We start from the raw sequence: 19,222 nt of genomic DNA on the forward strand, positions 1-19,222 counted from the left end.
CTTGTTGTTTTGAGCTCAAAATCTATTAATTTCAATGCCAGAGTGTTGTATTAAAGGACAAATCCCAAATTATTATTGGATTACCTAAGAGCTAGCATATGAGCTCATTCACGCCTTGCATAATCTTCATAGCATAACATTACATGACATCAATATATACACGTCCTAAGCATATCGCATGATTGCTTGACATGTCTTCAATCTTTTTTTTCAAAATTGTTAAATCATATCCAGGGTTTGACATAAGAAGAAGACCATCGCTTAACAAAGTCCAAAAGATGTTCTTGAACAATACTTATCTTTAGACCTGATTCTAGATAATAGGGTAGACAAGTTTTAGGTGAGTGAAAGTGTACAAATCATTTCTACAAACATTATTCAAATCCAACAAACATAATTTAGCTCTAAGAACACATAAATCAACTTCACATACATAAATCTAAACCAAAATGAAACACAATTAATTTCCCAATTCAAAAAATATCATTTAAACAAGTACCAAACAATGAATATTAAAATAAATTACTAAACACCATCTATTATAAAATATCCAATGTGGACTGAAGTAAGGAAATCTTTGTTTGCATTGCCCATAGCAATCTTGTTCTCTATCTTTACCTCTATCTTTTTGTTTTTGGTAAAACTTGGGTATGATAAGCCTTGTTTTCGCGTGATAGTATGATATGCTTTGGAAGTTTTGTTTAACATGCTCCCTATATCATTTGTTTTTCCTAGAACTCTATAAATTCAATCTTTTACTGAACAAAATAAATAAAATATCTTACATCAATTTCTAAAACTAAATATCCTTATCAATTTCAATACATATTTCTTCCATAAATATATTGCAAAATTCTATGACACATTTTCTTCCATACATATATTGCAAAATTCTATAACACATTTGAAAATAACTATGTATCATTATTTATCAACGTGGATTCATTATTTCATCCAAATATATTTGTAAGAAGCCTTTTTTTCCTTAAAAAGGAAATTAGTGTCTCTACGCTAGAAAATTTGCTTTTTGATCTTCCTGCTTCGTGTTTTCAAATACATCATCAATCAAACAATTGAATTCAAAGCCAACGCCAAAGATCCACAACACAGTCATGTTCAGAAGATAATACATGTTTAGACGCAGCTAGTAACAGATAATCGACGAAATATGGGCTGGGGATGGGCAATGTATGAAGGATTGGTAGTGGCAGGATCGTTGGGAGGCCTGGGATGGACAGGACTGTGGTTCCTCAATCGCAAGCTCTACAAGGAGTACGAAGAAAAGAGGGCGCTTGTGCAGATCCTTTTCAGCATCGTTTTCGCTTTCTCCTGTAATCTTCTCCAACTCGTCTTGTTCGAGATCATTCCCTTTTTGTCCAAAGAGTAAGATAAATTTCTTTTAATTTTAAGCTCAATTTGATTTCTTTTTGTCTTTTTAACTACGCAAATTCTTCTTGTGGGGTAGCCTCTTGAAAGTTGCCAGAACCCCACTCTTTGTTCTTGGGATTTGGATGCAGCATCCAGGTTTTGTGCCTGGCATTGCCCCTTGGGTACGCCACATCCAGTGAGTTGGACTAGGCATTTTATTGAACTGACCATGGACTTCAACCTTGTCGCCTCTCTTTGGGTTTGAAGCATTCAGGAGTTGGATCTCGTAATTTATTAACGTCTCCTGGGGCTTGCACCTGGATATTTCTATGGGATTTTTTAAAGTCAATTGGCTAACTTTTCGTATAAATTATTTTAAAATTTGATTGGTTATTTGGCAGGCATTCTGTAGAATCTAGCCATATTTGCATATAAAATTTATTAAAAGCTAGTTGATTCACCATTACATACATATTTTTGGAGCAGGATAGGTTCACAAATCACTCTAGGATTCACCTACCATTCCATATGTGATTTTTTTTCCATCCCTTAAAATTTGCCTCACTTATAATTGTCCTTCCCTGTTGTTGTATGCCACATCCAACGACTTTTGGATGCAATATTTTATCGAACTTGCACCTTGCCTCACCATTGTGGTACACCATTCTCAATTGGCTGTGGTATATTAATATTCAACTTCAACACTTAGCCATGCCTGCCTGGGATTTCAACTGGGGCCCTGTTGTGAAAGTTCTGATGCTTATACCATATGAACTTATCGATGGGTTATCTTATCCGATTTCAACACTTGAACATATTGCCAATGGAGTTCAACCTGGGGTTCTGTCGGGAAACTCCGATGCTTTAACTACTTGAATCAATTGGATAAGCCATTTTGCCCAATTTCAGCACTTTAGTCTGTCTTTTGTGGATTCAAACTCAGGCCCTGTTGCAAGCTTCAATGCTTTTACTACTCCAGCTCATCGGATGCATTATTTTATCGTATTTAACAATTTACCTTCTCTTATGTGGATTTCAACCATTGGCTTTGTCATGAAATATCAGATACTTTTTACCACTTGACCTCACTGCATTGTGAAATTTTCTGCGTTTTCTTTTATGCATTGCTTTTCTAAATACCACCGTTGAGTATTTTGTTAATTTTTTTCATTAGTTCAGGTGGCTCGATTGTATGACAATTAGGTCACAGAAGTAAACTTTTTTCCTTAGTTCGGTAAAGCATGCATATGTAAGATTAGCTTCAACTGCATTCTTGAGATCATGCTTCAATGTACTCTGTATTAGTTACATCACCTTACCTAGTCACATGTCCTCTAGAGCTATGGCTGCCTGATTGCACCACCCCAACTTTAGTCACGTGTCCACTGGAGTTAAGGTGGATCTGAAACTGGTTCTCGATCTTACTTTGTGTCTCCCTTGCTATTACAGTGCAACGTATTAAACATCTTAAAAGTAAAATATATATTTCATCAAATATTTGTTTATTTTACACGATGTTTTTTTGTGAAAAGCTGCATCAGAATTACTGTTGAAAAGCTTTCTGTACTTCTTATTTGCAAAAAATTGAATTAAAATTTGCAGCCCGATTTTCTTTGAAGGAAGAAAGTTCAATTTTTTTTGAAGAATGGGAAGTTTATGCGGTCCTTTTTTTCTGACAAAACTGTGAAGTATTTCATATTATGCCAAAAGATTACCAAATTTTGCCAAGAGCAAGTTCACTGGTGAGCACGATAGAGTTTCATAAGCGGTCCACTAGTGGAATTTCATTGAGGGGTTTTCATCTGCAATGGCTGTTTGTCTTACATTTGGATCACATGGTTTGGGGATTAATTGCTTTATTAATACCTACTCTTGTTATGTGCACGTAGTCTAAGTGTTTATTTACTTTTGAGAACCTAGGTTTCTTTTTACCCCAGCACTTTTCTATCAGTGTTTATGTTTGTCTTCAGCTTAGGTGCTGCAATGTCCCTTTTTAATTAATTATCCTATGTGGCTCCTATAATTATTTTCCAGATGAGGATATGAAAACTTTTTTAATAAAGGGCCATGTGATGGACAAAACTGTGGATCGAGACTTGAGATTAAATTGCTATAAAAGTTTTACATTAACTTCTTCAGTTTGTTCCTAAAATGTCAATCCGGGGATCGTAGACTTGTGAAAGGTATTGTGGCTATTTGCCGAAGGGATGAAGATAGTGAGCTGAGTGGGGATGGAATGCAGCTAAGAAAACACACAAAAAATATATTAATAAAAATATAATTTAAGTCTTCTATTCTAATTCTACAATAAGATTTATGATAGTAACAACAGTAACATATTAATGAAAATGAAAACACACCTCACCAAATTAAACATTAATGAAAATTACAAATCAAAATTAAATTACAAAATCTCCTATCAAACTAAACTTTAGTGAAAATACTAAAATATAAATTACACTACATTCAAATCTACATACACAAAAATAATAAACATCACACTACCTTTAAATTTAAAGTCTATTATAATCAAATAAAATTTAAAAAAGAAATAACACACACAAAAATAATAAGCATCACTGAGCTTCCCAAAGAAGTGGGCCCTTGCTCCTGGCCTGCACGGCGGAAGAAATAGAAGCTTTTCTACACTGGTTTGATTAGAATAAATAATAGTATTTTATTATAAAAAATGATACAAGTGTTGGCATATGTGCAGAGCATGATGACATGATGATATTGTATGTTGTCATTGATGTCAATATGCTGAAGTATGAACCGGTATATTGTAGTAAGCAAACTGGCAAGAGAACTGGTATGATATTGTGAACCGGTATATGTGAAAAAGTGAAGCGGTATGTTTGTTCAAGGTGAATCGGTATGTTGGAATGAGAACTGGTAAATGGAAGTTTTGTATCAGGGTTTCATTTGGTATGACTACCGGTTGGTAGTCTCAGCTTTAGGGTTTCCGGTTGATGCATTCCAAGATTGTGCGATTCAACCGATGACATCTTGTGATGAGTTAGCATTGTAATGAAGACCAGATAAGTGTTGTCACGTCACCCTTGTGCGCGTGAAGGATTTCCTTGAGGATCTTGCATGGAGATTGATCCTATCTACCTCGGGAATGTGCGAAGTCTCTATAAACGGTGGAGAGCGCGTGATGAGTTATTAGCTTCTTGAAGCGGCAAAGAATGAATGTTGGAGAACGTCTTGAGATATGTTCAAGACTGTTGTATTCGATGCAGTGTGATTAACGGTCAGGATTGTAAAACCTAAATGTTTAAGGTTTAGGGTTTATGCTACCGACCTATCTGTTTCCTATAAGGTCGATGATGTTTTTCATTTTGAAGTTGTTGGCAAATGTTATGTGTGTATCCCAGTGAGTGATACTTGATTCTTGCCAAACCAGAGAAGTGTGTTGATACCTGCAGAGTGTGATTGCAAAAGAAAAGGAGCTAAAGTGGATCTGCCTTGGCATTGAGTGCTGTTATCAGATCAGTGTATTACCTGTTGACTTCTAACCATTTTAGCAGTTGGAAAATCCCTTAACCGGGTAGCTTTAACAGACTTTTGTGTAAATCCTTTAACAGGGTGACTCAATTCAATGAGTTCTTCAAATCCTCTTGCGAGGTAACCTTTAACAGGGTTCTAACTTTTAACCGGGTATTTAGCCATCCCTTAACCGGGCGATCCCTAGCAGGATTGGTTCCTAGCAGAACCTATTGTAATAGTCTTTAACCGGACTAGGCTCCTAACAGAGCGGACTTCAAAGGAGTTCAAAGAGCAGCTTGTGGGTATTCATCCCCACCGTGGTTTTTCCCAGTTGGGTTTCCACGTGAAAAATCAGTGTGTCATGTGTGACGCCTTTCATGTGATGGTTTAGTGTTTTATGTCAAACTGGTAAAATATGTTGAACTAGCAATCATTATATTTTTGATGATAGATTACTTGTTTATGCATAAGGGTGAAGTGGAAATGAGGTATTAGATTGTATGGAAAGCTAAGGGTTACCGGTTTATGTCTTTCACATTCTCACTGTGTTTTACCGGTAGTAATCTGATTTAGACCGGTGTTATTGCTTGCCAGTCAAAGTTCAGTGTGTGCAGTCAAACCGGTTCAGGGAAAGTGTTTTTGCCTGTACTGATTCAACCCCCCCCCTCTCAGTACCGGTTTGGTACTAACTGTTCATCATTTATTCATCAACAAGTTGTCTCCCCCCTTCCTTTAGCCTTTATATAATGAAGGCATATAACAAATTCTAATCTCTTTTTGCCTTAATTTTTTAACATTATTCATATGGTTTTCTCCGACACCTATTTTCTAGCATTTGCTCCTATTTCATGCCACTTTTCTATTATTTTGTGGCTCACATTTAGTTGGTTTATTTGTTGGAAACAAATCACCCTAAAATGAAGGAAACAATATAGGATCCTAAAATAGAGGAACCTGAAATGGTGGAGAAAATTTGTTCTACAATTAAGGACAAAATAAAATAGAATATTAGTTTTAACGTGAGGAGATATCCTCCACCAAATTAAAACTAAATATTAATTGGTTATAACTATAGAACCAAATTATTTTATGAACAAATAATTTCATGATCGAAATTAATGTGTTGTAAAATGCTCCCACGTTGGCGACATGAAGTTGCTGCATGATATATTTTCTCAACATAATAGAAGTGAATATTAGTAAATACAATCTAATATTTATTATTCATATATTTTATTGAAAAACTAAATTAGATATTACTTATTTATATTAAATCATATGCAACATAAAATGGTGAAATGGTATGGAATGAAATAGAAATGGAATATTAGAATGTGATTGAAGGCATATGAAAATGGCTAAAATGTGGCATAAAATGAGACATGGATGGCTCTCATCACCATGGTTTAAGGAAATAGAAGCAATCAATAATATAATAATAAATAAAACAACTTCATGTATGTGGGCCCAATAAAATGTAATGTCCCCTAGTGAATCTGATTATGAATAGTGCAGTTTTAGATCAACAAGGTTACCCAAGATTATATTCTGATTGTTAATACTTGGAATCAATTGAAAAACCAATAATTATTCTACGATTTTACGTATATTTAAATTATGATAGTTTATGTAGTATTGCAAAGACGAATGCATATCTCCTAGAGTAGGGTGTCCTATCCCTATGCAACGCCACTCTAGGGTGCCCTGTAGCTGTTCTCCCTCATGCAACGTGTAATTGTAGGGTGCCCTTTACCGCTGTTCTCCCTACTCAACGTATCTTGTGGGGTGCCCTATGGCTGTTCTCCCTTTTGGACGTGTCTTGTAGGTTAGTATTGGCTATTCTCCTTACTTAGAAGATATGAATTCAGTTTAATCCATTGTTAGATTATTGATTCATTCATATCATGATTCGTAATAATTATTGCACAGATTCGTATCAGTTATTATTTATTCCTGAAGATGTTCACATATATATATATATATATCATAGATTGAATTTACCAAATCAATTGTCAATTAACTACCATTCACCAGTTAAACAATACGACTGCCCAGCGTACTATTTAATTTACCATTTCCTTCATAATTAACGTAATTCACCAGTTTATCGAATACCCATTATTGTAATATATTGTGCCTTATTTAGTTTATTATCCCTCTTAGTTCATGAATTTATCAGATGCCTGATTATACGTGAAAAAACTCATACGTGGAGGAATCTGCTCGTGCTCTTATCCACGCACCGGATTTCATCGCTATCCCGATCGTTGTGGTTTACATATATTGTCCCTTTCGATTTATGTAGTATGTAAGGTAAGGTTTCCCACAAAATGGTCTTCATGTCTTCCTGTCCAAGGCGGAGTCCAATTATATAAGTCTTGCGTCCTTTTGAGGGGTCGCGCCCATGGAGCGCTCAAACGTAGTGGTGGCGACTCCTTGGAAAGTTGCCACCCCTCCCATTGTTTAAACATCATGCGATCCATTAGTTATCGACTTGCGGTTAGTAATAACGATTTATAATATTAACATTCTTCAGCAGCGGTTGTAACTAGTGTTTCGCTATATTAATTAATTCCATTCTATATTAAAGACACTTAGTTAGCTTACACTATCGAAAACCATAGAATAATGTTTTCCAATAAATACTATTTTCCTGTGCAATAATTCATTTACAAAATTTTAAGGGACATGACAATCCTGCCCCCTCAAATTTGCTTGCCCTCAAGCAATTTCAAATTTGGATGATCAAAGATTTCAGGTCCCTCCCAAGTAGCATCTTCAGTAGGCAGACCTTTCCATTTTACCAAGTATTCTTCAATGGTTTTATTTCTTAATCTCTTCTCTCTTACGTTGAGTATTATTTCTGGTTCTAAGATTAACTTTCCCTCATCATCAAGCGGAGGTAGATCCTCGCATGGAGTAATGTGCTGCCCTAATACCTTCTTGAGACGAGAGACATGAAAAGTATTGTGAATTCTTCTGCTTGGAGGAAGCTCCAATTCATAGGCCAACTCCCCAACTTTCCGAATTACTTTATAGGGTCCGTAGAAGGGGGGTTTAAGCTTCTCTGCACCACTTGATTTTAAGGTTGACTCATGACTGTTTGTAGGGCTGCAATTTGAGGAAGACCATATCCCCAATTTCAAAGGTCCGCTCAGTTCTCTTTTTATCTGCATATACCTTTTGCTAGTTCTGGGCTTGGAGTAAATTGTCCTTAAGCTCATTTATTATGTCCATGCTTCCTTGTACGAAATCCTTGGCTCTCGCGACTTGGCTCTCTGTCTGAATAAGATCTCCAAATGATGTAGACGTGTATCCATATAAGGCCTTAAAAGGACTCATCCTAATGGACATGTGATGAGTATTATTACAACAATATTCTCCTAGGTGGAGCCATTTGCCCCATGCATTTTGCTGTCCTGTAGCATAATTCCTCAGGTATCCCTCTATCCATTTGTTAACTATTTCAGTCTGCCCATCTGTCTGTGGGTGATAGCTTGTAGTGGGTGTCAATTCTGTCCCGGATAGTCTGAAAAGCTCCTGCCAAAAGTTACTAAGAAATCGATTATCTCGATCACTCACAATAGTTCGGGGTAGCCCATGTAATCTAAAAATTTCTTTGAAGAAGACTTCAGCTATTTGGGGTGCTTTGAATTCGGTAGAAATGGCTATGAAATGTGCATACTTTGTCAATCGGTCCACCACCACATAGATGCAGTCTTTCCCTTGAGTCTTGGGCAACCCGGTTATAAAGTCCATGGATATGCTCTCCCATTTTTGATTGGGAATTGGTAATGGCTGAAGCAATCCTGCTGGGAATGTATGCTCATCTTTGTTTCTTTGACACACTATGCATTCCCTGATATGTTTAAGTACGTCACCCTTAAGATCCTTCCAATAGAACCTTTCTCTGATTTGCTTGTAGGTTTTGTAGTACCCTTGGTGCCCAGCGGATGGATTGTCATGATAAATTTTTTAATATCTCCTTCTTTACTTTGGACCCTGGAGTAATGAATATACGGTCTTTATAAATGATGAGATCATCTTTGACTTGGTAAATCTCATCTTGTATCTTCCCTTCAATCAAGTCACTAGAGAATGCATCATTGGCATATTCGGTGAGTATGGAAGTCTTCCAATCAGTTGATATTGCTGTTATGGCATTAAGGTGGGGTCTTCGAGATAGAGCGTCTGCTACAACGTTGTTCTTCCCTTTCACATATTCAATATCGAAATCATATGCCTGTAATCTGCTCACCCATTTCTGTTGTCTGTTATTCAAATCTTTCTAGCTTAGGAAAAACCTCAAGCTATTATGATCGGTTTTTACAATGAATTTGCCACAAATAAGATACTGCCTAAATTTGGCTAAGGCATGCATTATTGCCAACATCTCTTTATCATAGGTAGAGAATGCCCTTTCTTGCTCTTTGAGCTTTCTGCTCTCAAATGCTATTGGGTGTTTGTTCTGCATAAGTACTACACCAATGCCCTCTCCCGAGGCATCACAACACCGTTCAAATGGCAAGGAAAAATCAAGTATGGCTAGAACGGGACAAGAACTCATTACTTGCTTGAGTTCCTCAAATGCTGCTTGGGCTTGCTCATTCCATGTGAAAGCTCCTTTCTTAGTGAGGTTTGTGAGTGGAGCAGTTAGCTTTGAAAATCCCTTTACAAATCTTCTGTAGTAGCTGCAAAGTTCCAAAAATCCTCGCAAGTGGGTGAGAGTTTTGGGTTTTGGCCAACTTTTAATGGCCTCAATCTTTTCTTCATCTACTTTTACCCCTTGGGCACTGATTTTTATGCCCTAGATATAAAATCTCTTCCATCCCAAATTCACATTTGGATAACTTAGCATATAAGGAGTTATCTTCAAGTATTCCAAGGACTTCATCGATGTGCCTTAAGTGATCTTCCCATGTTTTGCTATATATTAATATGTCATCAAAGAATACCAACAAGAATTTCCTCAATTGATTCCTGGAAATATGATTCATGCAAGACTGGAAGGTGGCTGGTGCATTTGTCAATCCGAATGGTAGAACTAGGAACTCAAAATGCCCATAATGGTATCTAAAAGCTGTCTTAGGAATGTCTTCCTCCCTTAACTGGATTTGGTGATATCCGGATCTTAAGTCTATCTTGGAGAAATAGACTGCCCTGTGGAGTTCATCGATGAGTTCATCAATTCTAGGAATGGGGTACTTATTCTTTATTGTTTTTTTGTTCAATGCCCTGTAGTCTATAGGCATTCTTATCATCCCATCTTTTTTCTTCGAGAGTACCACGGACGAAGCAAAAGGACTGCAACTAGGTTGGATGTGTCCCATTTCTAGTAGCTCGTTAATGGTTTTTTCAATCTCCTCTTTATACTCGTGTGGATGGCGGTAAGGTGTAGTGACAACCGGTTTTGTCCCTTCTTCTAACTCAATGGAATGTTCAAACCCCCTCTTTGGAGGCAAACTCGGGGGAATGTTTTCAAAAGCTTTTCCATGTTTCTTCAATAATGGCTGAATATCAATGTGGACTCCTTTGCCAAGGGTATTTTTATCCAAACTTAAACATTGGGCTGCCCACTCTGCTTGGTTGTGACTAAGGACTTTCCCCATCTTCTTGGCTGAAATTTCTTTAGGGAGTTGTCAGAAAGTCCTTGAAGTGTAATCCTCTCTCCATTGCTTTCAAAGCTCAATACCAATTTGGAGAAGTTGATGTTCATGTCCCCCAATGAGTCTAACCATGGGAGTCCCAAAATCAGATCCGTCCCACCCTACTCGATAGTGTAGAATTTGTCCCTGATATTATGCTTTCCTATAGAGATGTTAAGCTAAGGAATTTTCGTAGTACAAGGGGTGGTGAATCCATCTGCCAAGGCAACTTTAAACCCCTTGAAATCTTGTGTTTCTAATTTCAGTCAATTGGCTAGTTCCTCATCTATGAAGTTATGTGCGGCTCCATTGTCTATCAAGGCTGCTGCCTTTTTCCCCTTAATTACCCCTCGCAGAGTCCCCTCTTCTTCATCCTCATTCCTTTTCATCTTCTTGCAAGGAGTGTCTTCCTCCTCTTTTTCTTCTGAAGCTCCCATGTAGTGGATTTGACTCCTCAGGGTACAATTATGGCATGGTTCCCAACTTTCCCCACATTTAAAACATTTCTTGTTCTTCCTCCCCTTTTTGCAGTCATGGTTAGGACTCCATTCCTCATTGCATTTTTGGCACAAGTTGGAGCCCTCACAAACATGTCCCCTTTCCCATTTCTTTTTACACTTGAAACATAATCCTTTCTTCCACAATTCTTCCCGCTCTTCCCGTGATATGTAAGGTTTTTTGCTGCCCCCTTTGTCATAGGGATGCTTGTCTCGTGGGGCTGTCCTCTTATGGTGATCCCCCTTTTGTTGAGTGGTCTCAAGATGAGTAGCCTTGAGAATGGCCTTTTGGAGGGTAGGAGGTTCAAATGCCCTCACAAGTCCTCGAGTTGATTCATTTAGCCCGTCCACAAATAGGTACACAAGCCTATCTTCTGATATCCCCGAGACCATAACTGCCAGTTTTTGGAATTCTGAAATGTACTCCTCAAGGGTCCCTTTTTGCCTAATCCTCATAAGATCTTTGAAGCGCTTTTGGGGATGAGAGTGGTCAAACCTTTCAATGAGCCTCTCTTTAAAAGTGTCATATGTTTTGATATTTTTGTGGTCTTGTGTGATGAGGCCATTATGCCACCATTCATGGGCTGTAACCTCCAAGTGTAGTATAGCAAATGTTATGGCATCCTTTTCCTTCATAGGGCAAAGAGAAAGGTAGGTCTCCAATTTTTGAAGCCATGACCGGGCTGTAACTGTCCCGGTTCCATCAAAGTTGGGAATGGTTAGCTTTCCTACTTTGCTTTGTATCTCACGGTTAGGTTGGGCTTTCCTTCCTTTATGACCCCTACTAGAATCCGCTCTACAATATTCAGAAAAGGGAATGCTCCTCCTAATTTCAGGGTCCAATCTTTCACGTTCTACAACAAGCTCTCTTAACCTAGGGATACGAGTTCCTCCATCATCTTTAGGGGTTTCTTCTCCAATAAAAAAAGAGTGCTTATTGGTTCTATGGGTAGATTCTTGGGTAGCTCTGTCATTTCCTTCTGATGGGCTTGGTGACCTGTCCCTTCTATTTTCTGATTTGATTTGAGACAATTTATAGTTGATGTGATGTTTTGGAGTGCTTGGGCAGTGTTTTCCATAAAGTTTCTAAATTCCTGTTCCATGACTAAAGAGGTTTTCTTTTTCTCTCTTTCTAAAGCTCTTATGGCTCGCCGACTCAATTGCATTAACTAGGGCCCTTCCTAGGTTGATAGGAACATGCTCTAATACCACTTGTAATGTCCCCTAATGAATCTGATTATGAATAGTGCAGTTTTAGATCAACAAGGTTACCCAAGATTATATTCTGATTGTTAATACCTGGAATCAATTGAAAAACCAATACTTATTCTATGATTTTACGGAATATTTAAATTATGATAGTTTATGTAGTATTGCAAAGATGAATGCATATCTCCTAGAGTAGGGTGCCCTATCCCTATGCAACACCACTCTAGGGTGCCCTTTACCGCTGTTCTCCCTACTCAACGTATCGTGTGGGGTGCCCTATGGCTGTTCTCCCTTTTGGATGTGTCTTATAGGTTAGTATTGGCTATTCTCCTTACTTAGAAGATATGAATTCAGTTTAATCCATTGTTAGATTATTGATTCATTCATATCATGATTCGTAATAATTATTGCACAGATTCGTATCAGTTATTATTTATTCCTGAAGATGTTCACACACACACACACACACATATATATATATATATCATAGATTGAATTTACCAAATCAATTGTCAATTAACTACCATTCACTAGTTAAACAATACCACTGCCCAGCGTACTATTTAATTTACCATTTCCTTCATAATTAATGTAATTCACCAGTTTATCGAATACCCATTATAGTAATATATTGTGCCTTATTTAGTTTATTATCCCTCTTAGTTCACGAATTTATCAAATGCCTGATTATACGTGAAAAAACTCGTACCTGGAGGAATCTGCTCGTGCTCTTATCCACGCACCGGATTTCACTGCTTTCCCGATCGTTGTGGTTTACATATATTGTCCCTTTCGATTTATGCAGAATGTAAGGTAAGATTTCCTGCAAAATGGTCTTCGTTTCTTCCTGTCCAAGGTGGAGTTCAATTATATAAGTCTTGCGTCCTTTTGAGGGGTTGCGCTCATGGAGCGCTTAGACGTAGTGGTGGCGACTCCTTGGAAAGTCGCGACCCCTCCCATTGTTTTACCGATAACCTTGTTTAAACATCACGCGATCCATTAGTTATCGACTTGTGGTTAGTAATAACGATTTATAATATTAACATTCTTCAGCAGCGGTTGTAACTAGTGTTTCGCTATATTAATTAATTCCATTCTATATTAAACCGACACTTAGTTAGCTTACACAATTGAAAACCATAGAATACTGTTTTGCAATAAATACTATATTCCTTTGCAATAATACATTGACAGAATTTTAAGGGGACATGACATAAAATATTGTTGTAAATGCCGAGACACTTGGCATGTTGATCATGAAAGATCCTATGACAGTTCATCGATGGGGAGTAGGCATTCATGACATAGTAGGGGGGCATTTTGAGGAGAGAATATTGTTATATTTATTCATTGTAATTTTGGAGAAGGGAAAATAGGGTGTTGGAATTTGTGCCCTTCTTGTGCTATTTATTGAGGAGCTTGTTGGACTTTGAGAGATCTGCCATTTTTCATATAATTTCTCTCTTAGCTTGAGCCTTGTGTTTAACTACTAATTCAAGGACAAAAACCTTGGATTTGGAGATTAGACGATGAAACCCCTTTAGTTTCTTGAAAACAAATTTCATTCAAAGGTCATATTGTGTTGGAAGCTATTATTTTTCTGCATGTACGTAATGTCCCCAAAATATAAATTCCCAAATTTTTGCCTTAGATCACAAATTTTAATTAGAAACAAAGTAGGCTTAGAGATACCTTTCACTTTGATTGAGATCCTACAAACAAGTTAGGAATCACTTACAATCATAATTCATAAAATAGATCTTTTAATCAGAAATCATCAAGCATATATTAGAATTATAGAACTAATCACAAGATTGCTTAAATCAGTTTGAGAAGGCTCAACCATAGAAGAGCTAAGATAGGGTGACTCAATAAGGTTCCCTAGAGATCCTTTACCATAGGCCCAAGGGCTGACCTTATCCCTCCCTTGGCTTCATGTAGCCCATGCCATCCATATGAGGTGGAGTACCTAGTGAGGTATCCTATAACCGTTCTCCTCAATCTTGCCACTTCTATCCTACTTCCCAAGATTGAACTTTCTTAATGCATTCATTTACCATGATAGAGAACATGAGGAGCATTCACAATAAGGTGCCTTGGAAGTCCATCCTTTCTAAGCTCAAACACAGTACCCTTTGTACCCCTTTGGCCCCATGGGACTCCCCGATCATATACCATGAGGTGGCGTACCTAGAAGATGACCCCAACACCGTTCTGTTGACGTGGATGAAATCGCATCGCTGCAAACTCCATACGGCCAACGCAGAATAGAATAAACTCACTGAGTATCCTACCCTCTCTTGGAATAAGGGAATCCCTAATGCTATTTTCTACGTTTTGATCAAAGGGGATAACCTCAAGGTTTCTTTTGTCAGGTCTTGACTGCGGGATCTCTTAGTGGCTTGATGTGTTTATGCTGGAAACACAAGGGGACTTACGTTTAATTGGCAATTCTATGTATAAATTCCCGGGGACCTTTTACTGTTTTCCTTCAGGTGATGTTGGTTAATTTGAAGCTGATTTAGCAGGACTGCAGACTTCTAAAAAAAGATAAAATAGGGAGAAAAGAAAGGAAGGATAGGGAGAGAGATGAACTGAAAATTCTAACTAGGACAGCAGATTCAATCAAGCAGACAGACACCTCCAGGAAACTAAATTAGGCATCAACAGTCATTCAGACGCAATGTTTGCATAAACTTAGTGCAATCTTCAAAGGAGAAACCAGATTTTCACATTACCAAATATGATATTAGAACTTCTACATTCATGATATATATATTTGATAATCGAATTGAATCATAAAATAGTCCAGATTAACCATGCGGAAAGGAAAAACAATCAGCTATCCTCTAATGGTATGGACTATGAAGGCTCTATCAGATGCTTGATTAAAAAAACTGTTGTGCAAAATGAATAGACATAATTAAAAAAGCTTTCAAAATTAAGTGAAGAAGGAGACCATGCACTCACAAGGAGACTTGAAAATAGTTTTAATCCATTGTATTAATTCCTGCAAATTCCTTCAGAGCTTTCGCAACAATCCAAGAACTTCTTACAAAATGAGGGAAAACCAGTCCCTTAAATAGGCCTCAAAAAAAAAATGAATGGCCTGGATTAAATCTTCATAAGTGGCCCAGATTCATCTATAAAGCAGGGCTGCCCATACCCATAAATGGGAGGCAAATATCAACAACCACCCCCAAAGGGAGTAATAACTACCAAAAAAGGATAATTACAACAATTGGAATAATCCAAAAAAAGGTGTATAAAAGTTTTACAATTTGTTGACCAGAAGTCAACTGTCACCTTTTTGGGACAAAAGTGCACTTTTAAGATTTGGAGGGAAAAAGGCACTTTTGAGAAACTACTTTCTCTATTTTGGTTTCACATTCTTTCTTTAGAAACTGGTCCTCGTCATGCAGGTATTCCCGCCATAAATCACGACCTGCCGCTCGTTCCTTGCGAACATATTCCTGAAACTTGATACATAACTGGAAGAGGAGGCTAAAAGGTGGCATGGGAGGGTGGCGAATTTTGTACTGCATGCCCTCAAGATACTGGTCCACGTGCCCTAAACCGTCCTTCCAGCTGGAGCGATTACGCTCGAAGCACAATATGTCTGAATGGAACTGACCAGCAAAACTCAAGTCTTCAACGGAATAAGAAACCTTATCTGCTCCCAACCTTTCTTCCCAATCCGGCCGGATTACACTGTCAGATAGGTCATTTATCCACCCCGAAACCATTGATCGGAGGATGGTCTTGCCTAGTTCTTGCATGTTCCCCAGAATTGCCTCACATGCGTCCTTTTCTTTGTCAATAATTTCCTGGGCGTCGTTCTTCATGGTGACGGTCCAGTACCATTCCTTGAGAACACTGATGCCATGGGGATCTAGGATGTCAGGCAGTGTGGGAATCTGTGTATGCGTCCAGAAAAGAGCTCTTATGAGGGGAAGGGTAGAGGCCGCTACCTCGTGCATGTGAAGGGATTCCCTCTTTACCTCCAACAGCCTGACTAGAGTGAGCTCTCGATGGAGAGCCATTTCCTTTACTTCTCTAAGGATCTGTTCTCCCTTTTTCTTGATGTCCTGCATCCATTCCTTGACGGCCTTTGCGGTATCCCGAATTCCTTCAAATTCAGTGGTGGTCCTTTGTGCCAATGCTATTGGGGGAATATGGGATTCAGAGGGGTTGTGTAATGGCCGTAGGAGCTTATCGATGTATCCCTCGGCTTGTTCAACACGGGCCTGATACATATCCTTTTCGGCAGTGATTTCCTCGAGCTGTCTAAGTATGTTCTGCACTGAGTCCTTAAATTCCTCCTTTTCTTGCTCTTTTGTAGCTCGTCCGATGGGGACAGTCGTAATGCTATAATCTGCCAGTGTTATTTGATCTACTGGCTTGTCCACGGGCGGGGTGGCAATATGAAGAGTGCGGTTCCTTTGCTCATCCCTGGTTACCTTAGAGTATGCTCTTGGTTTCTTCTTCCCTTTAGCTTTTGCTTGATCCATTCGTGAGAAGATGTCCTCTAGATCGATGGGTGCCTTGGCGGCGGCCCTGCGCTGAGCTCTGGCGATCAGCCACTCTTGAGGCACCGTCTGGGTTGAGGATAGGGTTAAGTTAGCACCCTGTTCTCCTATGCTCTCAACCGGCTGATCACAAATTAGCAGCTGCCCCGCCATCTGAGGGGTGAAAGAAGGAGGAAGCTCCTTGCTTGCATCTGAGTTCTCCCCTATTTCACTGAACAATTGTCTAACATCCTCCTGTGAAGGTTGCTCCTCGGTTCTCTCGAGCTCATGAATCTCGTCTGTTCTTTGTTCCCCTTCGACGGTCGAGTCGTCCTTGGCTGTATTGAGGAGTAGCAATTCGTGATGGCTCTGCTGGGTAGGTTCATGCACTTCGATCCCCTGGGTGGATGGGATTTCTCCTTCCTTTATTTGGTCACCCAGCTTGGCCGACCTGGGGCCCTTTGGCTCGGTGTCCGGTATATCAGGTGCAGGAGGATCATTGGCCTCAAATGCATCGATGTCGCTCTGGGAAGGCGGAGCAGGTACGCAATCCAATTCTATGGCGTCGTCGGACGAACTGGGGTCCTTTGAAGATGAAGTGGCCTCTGGCCTCCTTATGGGAATCTTCTCCCTTCTTGTTCTTTTGGACGTCCGAGTCCCTCTACAGGCCTTAGCTTTCTTTCTTTTTTCTGGTTTCTCAGCTGATGTCCTTTCGTCTTCGAAAGACTGAGAGTCGAGACTGCCCATCAAATGGTAAGTAAACTGGACCCCCTCATGGACTAGCCTCTCGATCTGGAGATGCAACCATTGATCTGTGTATCTTGCCGGGGCTACCATAACTGCTTCAAAATCCGTGATTGGGTCTTGAGACCAATCAACGCCTGGCAAGAGGTGTCTTACTGCCTTGAATTCTCGGACTTGGAGGCAGTTCCTCGAGTCCGTGAGCTGATCCGGGACCTGACGGTATTCAAAGAGTCGCATCTGCTGCACACTCAACCTAGAATATTCCCGTCGCCTGACTTCGTAGTCATCGGAGCAATTTTTCCAATAGTCTTCAATTGACTCCTTTGCTCTGTAGCACCTACCGTAGGCTCTCTTCGCCAAATTGTCATGATCAAAACATTTCCTTGGGAAATGTTCCTGTAGGCCATAAGAGGCTAGCTCTGTAAGGGACTCCTCTGCTAGGGTGGGGGTTCTCAATTGGACGTCATGGCTGCCTATGATCATAGGAAATGTGAATCCAGCCTGCTTGCTCTCCCGTAGTAATATGCCGGCGGGGCGTGATTGCCTTGCCACCTCCATGAGGACTGCTTTATCGGTTGGGTATCGCGGAAGTCGAAGGGGGGCACCATCGAAGCCAGCTATTCGGATGTAGGAGAACCTTGGGAACTGAATGAACCAGGCCCCATACCTCTGCACTAAGGTGGTAGCTTGCTCCGAGAGCCTTATGTGTAACCCTCCCTGCATTAGCCTGACCAGGCGCATTGTGAAGGCGTCGTTGACGCGTTCGTACTGACCAACCGCGTAAGCCGGGCTGTTCTTTTCCCTTTGAGCTATATCCTGGTAATGCAGCTGCGGGTAGCAATCATAGACCTTCACCTGACCAGGCCCATTCTCGATCTCACCTTTCATTATTAACCCTGGCAGTGGCTGGTTCTTTGCGAACATATAGACCAAATAGGAGGTCATGGTGAAGTACTTCTTCATTTCGAGCTCAATCAGTTGAGCGTGGATGTTATCACTTATGATCTGGGCCCAGTCAAACTTAGACTTTCCGGCAAAGACCTGCTCTGTAAAATAGAACATCCACTCTTCAAAGTAGCTGAACCTAGGAAGTCCCATGACTCGGCTGAGTAAGGTGACCATGTCCCCATGTTCATTATGAAAGTCACTTCTGGGGGTCTTTTTCACAATCCTGGTGTTCGGAGGCCTTTTCTCCTTGAACCATTCTTCGTTAATCAATGCCCTGCATCGGGCCGGATTCATATCATATGCCCCTTGTGCTTCGTCCATTGTTGTAGCTATGGGATTATTTGGAAAGGGGATATCAAATGCATCACCGATAGCCTCAGGGGAGAAGTCGGCGATAGTCATATTTTCCAGAAGCACTAATCTGGACTTTGGTTCGTAATGCCGAGCAGCCTCCACTACTAATTCATAGTTCTGGATTGCTGGAGGAAAACCTGCTGCTTGGGCGATGCCACTTTCCACCATTTGCCTAGGCCTGCCATATGCGTTGGGTGAGAAGACCCGATTCCTGAAGTCCTGAATATCAATGTGGCCAAGGTTGGTGTCACCAATGTTGTCCCAGACGCTCTGAACCTTCGACTCTCTTAATCCTCCCCTCTGATATTGATACTTCATTCTTTCAACTTTCCGCGGGATGTCTGATTTGGATGCTCGTGAAGTTTCGGCTGCAGCGGGTGTTTTTGATGATTCTGCCGCCGATTTAGGCATTTATCCTGCACAGCCAGACGCGGATTACAAGGTGATACAAGAACGA

At 39.7% G+C, this 19,222-nt stretch overlaps 1 protein-coding gene across 2 annotated transcripts in view; it reads left to right on the forward strand.

Moving 5' to 3' along the window:
• Positions 1–958: 958 nt before the first annotated feature.
• Positions 959–19,222, forward strand: part of LOC131050211 (GPCR-type G protein COLD1) — a 309,921-nt gene continuing 291,657 nt past the window's right edge. Inside the window, exon 1 of one of the 2 annotated variants that reach the window (XM_057984488.2) lies at positions 959–1,383. In XM_057984488.2, the coding sequence (XP_057840471.2) occupies positions 1,169–1,383 (215 nt within the window). In that variant the 5' untranslated portion in view covers positions 959–1,168. The remainder of the gene's footprint in view (positions 1,384–19,222) is intronic. The other variant, XM_057984420.2, reaches the window with a different exon arrangement.

This window comes from Cryptomeria japonica, chromosome 2 (genome assembly GCF_030272615.1).
Source record: "Cryptomeria japonica chromosome 2, Sugi_1.0, whole genome shotgun sequence".
NCBI lineage: Eukaryota > Viridiplantae > Streptophyta > Pinopsida > Cupressales > Cupressaceae > Cryptomeria > Cryptomeria japonica.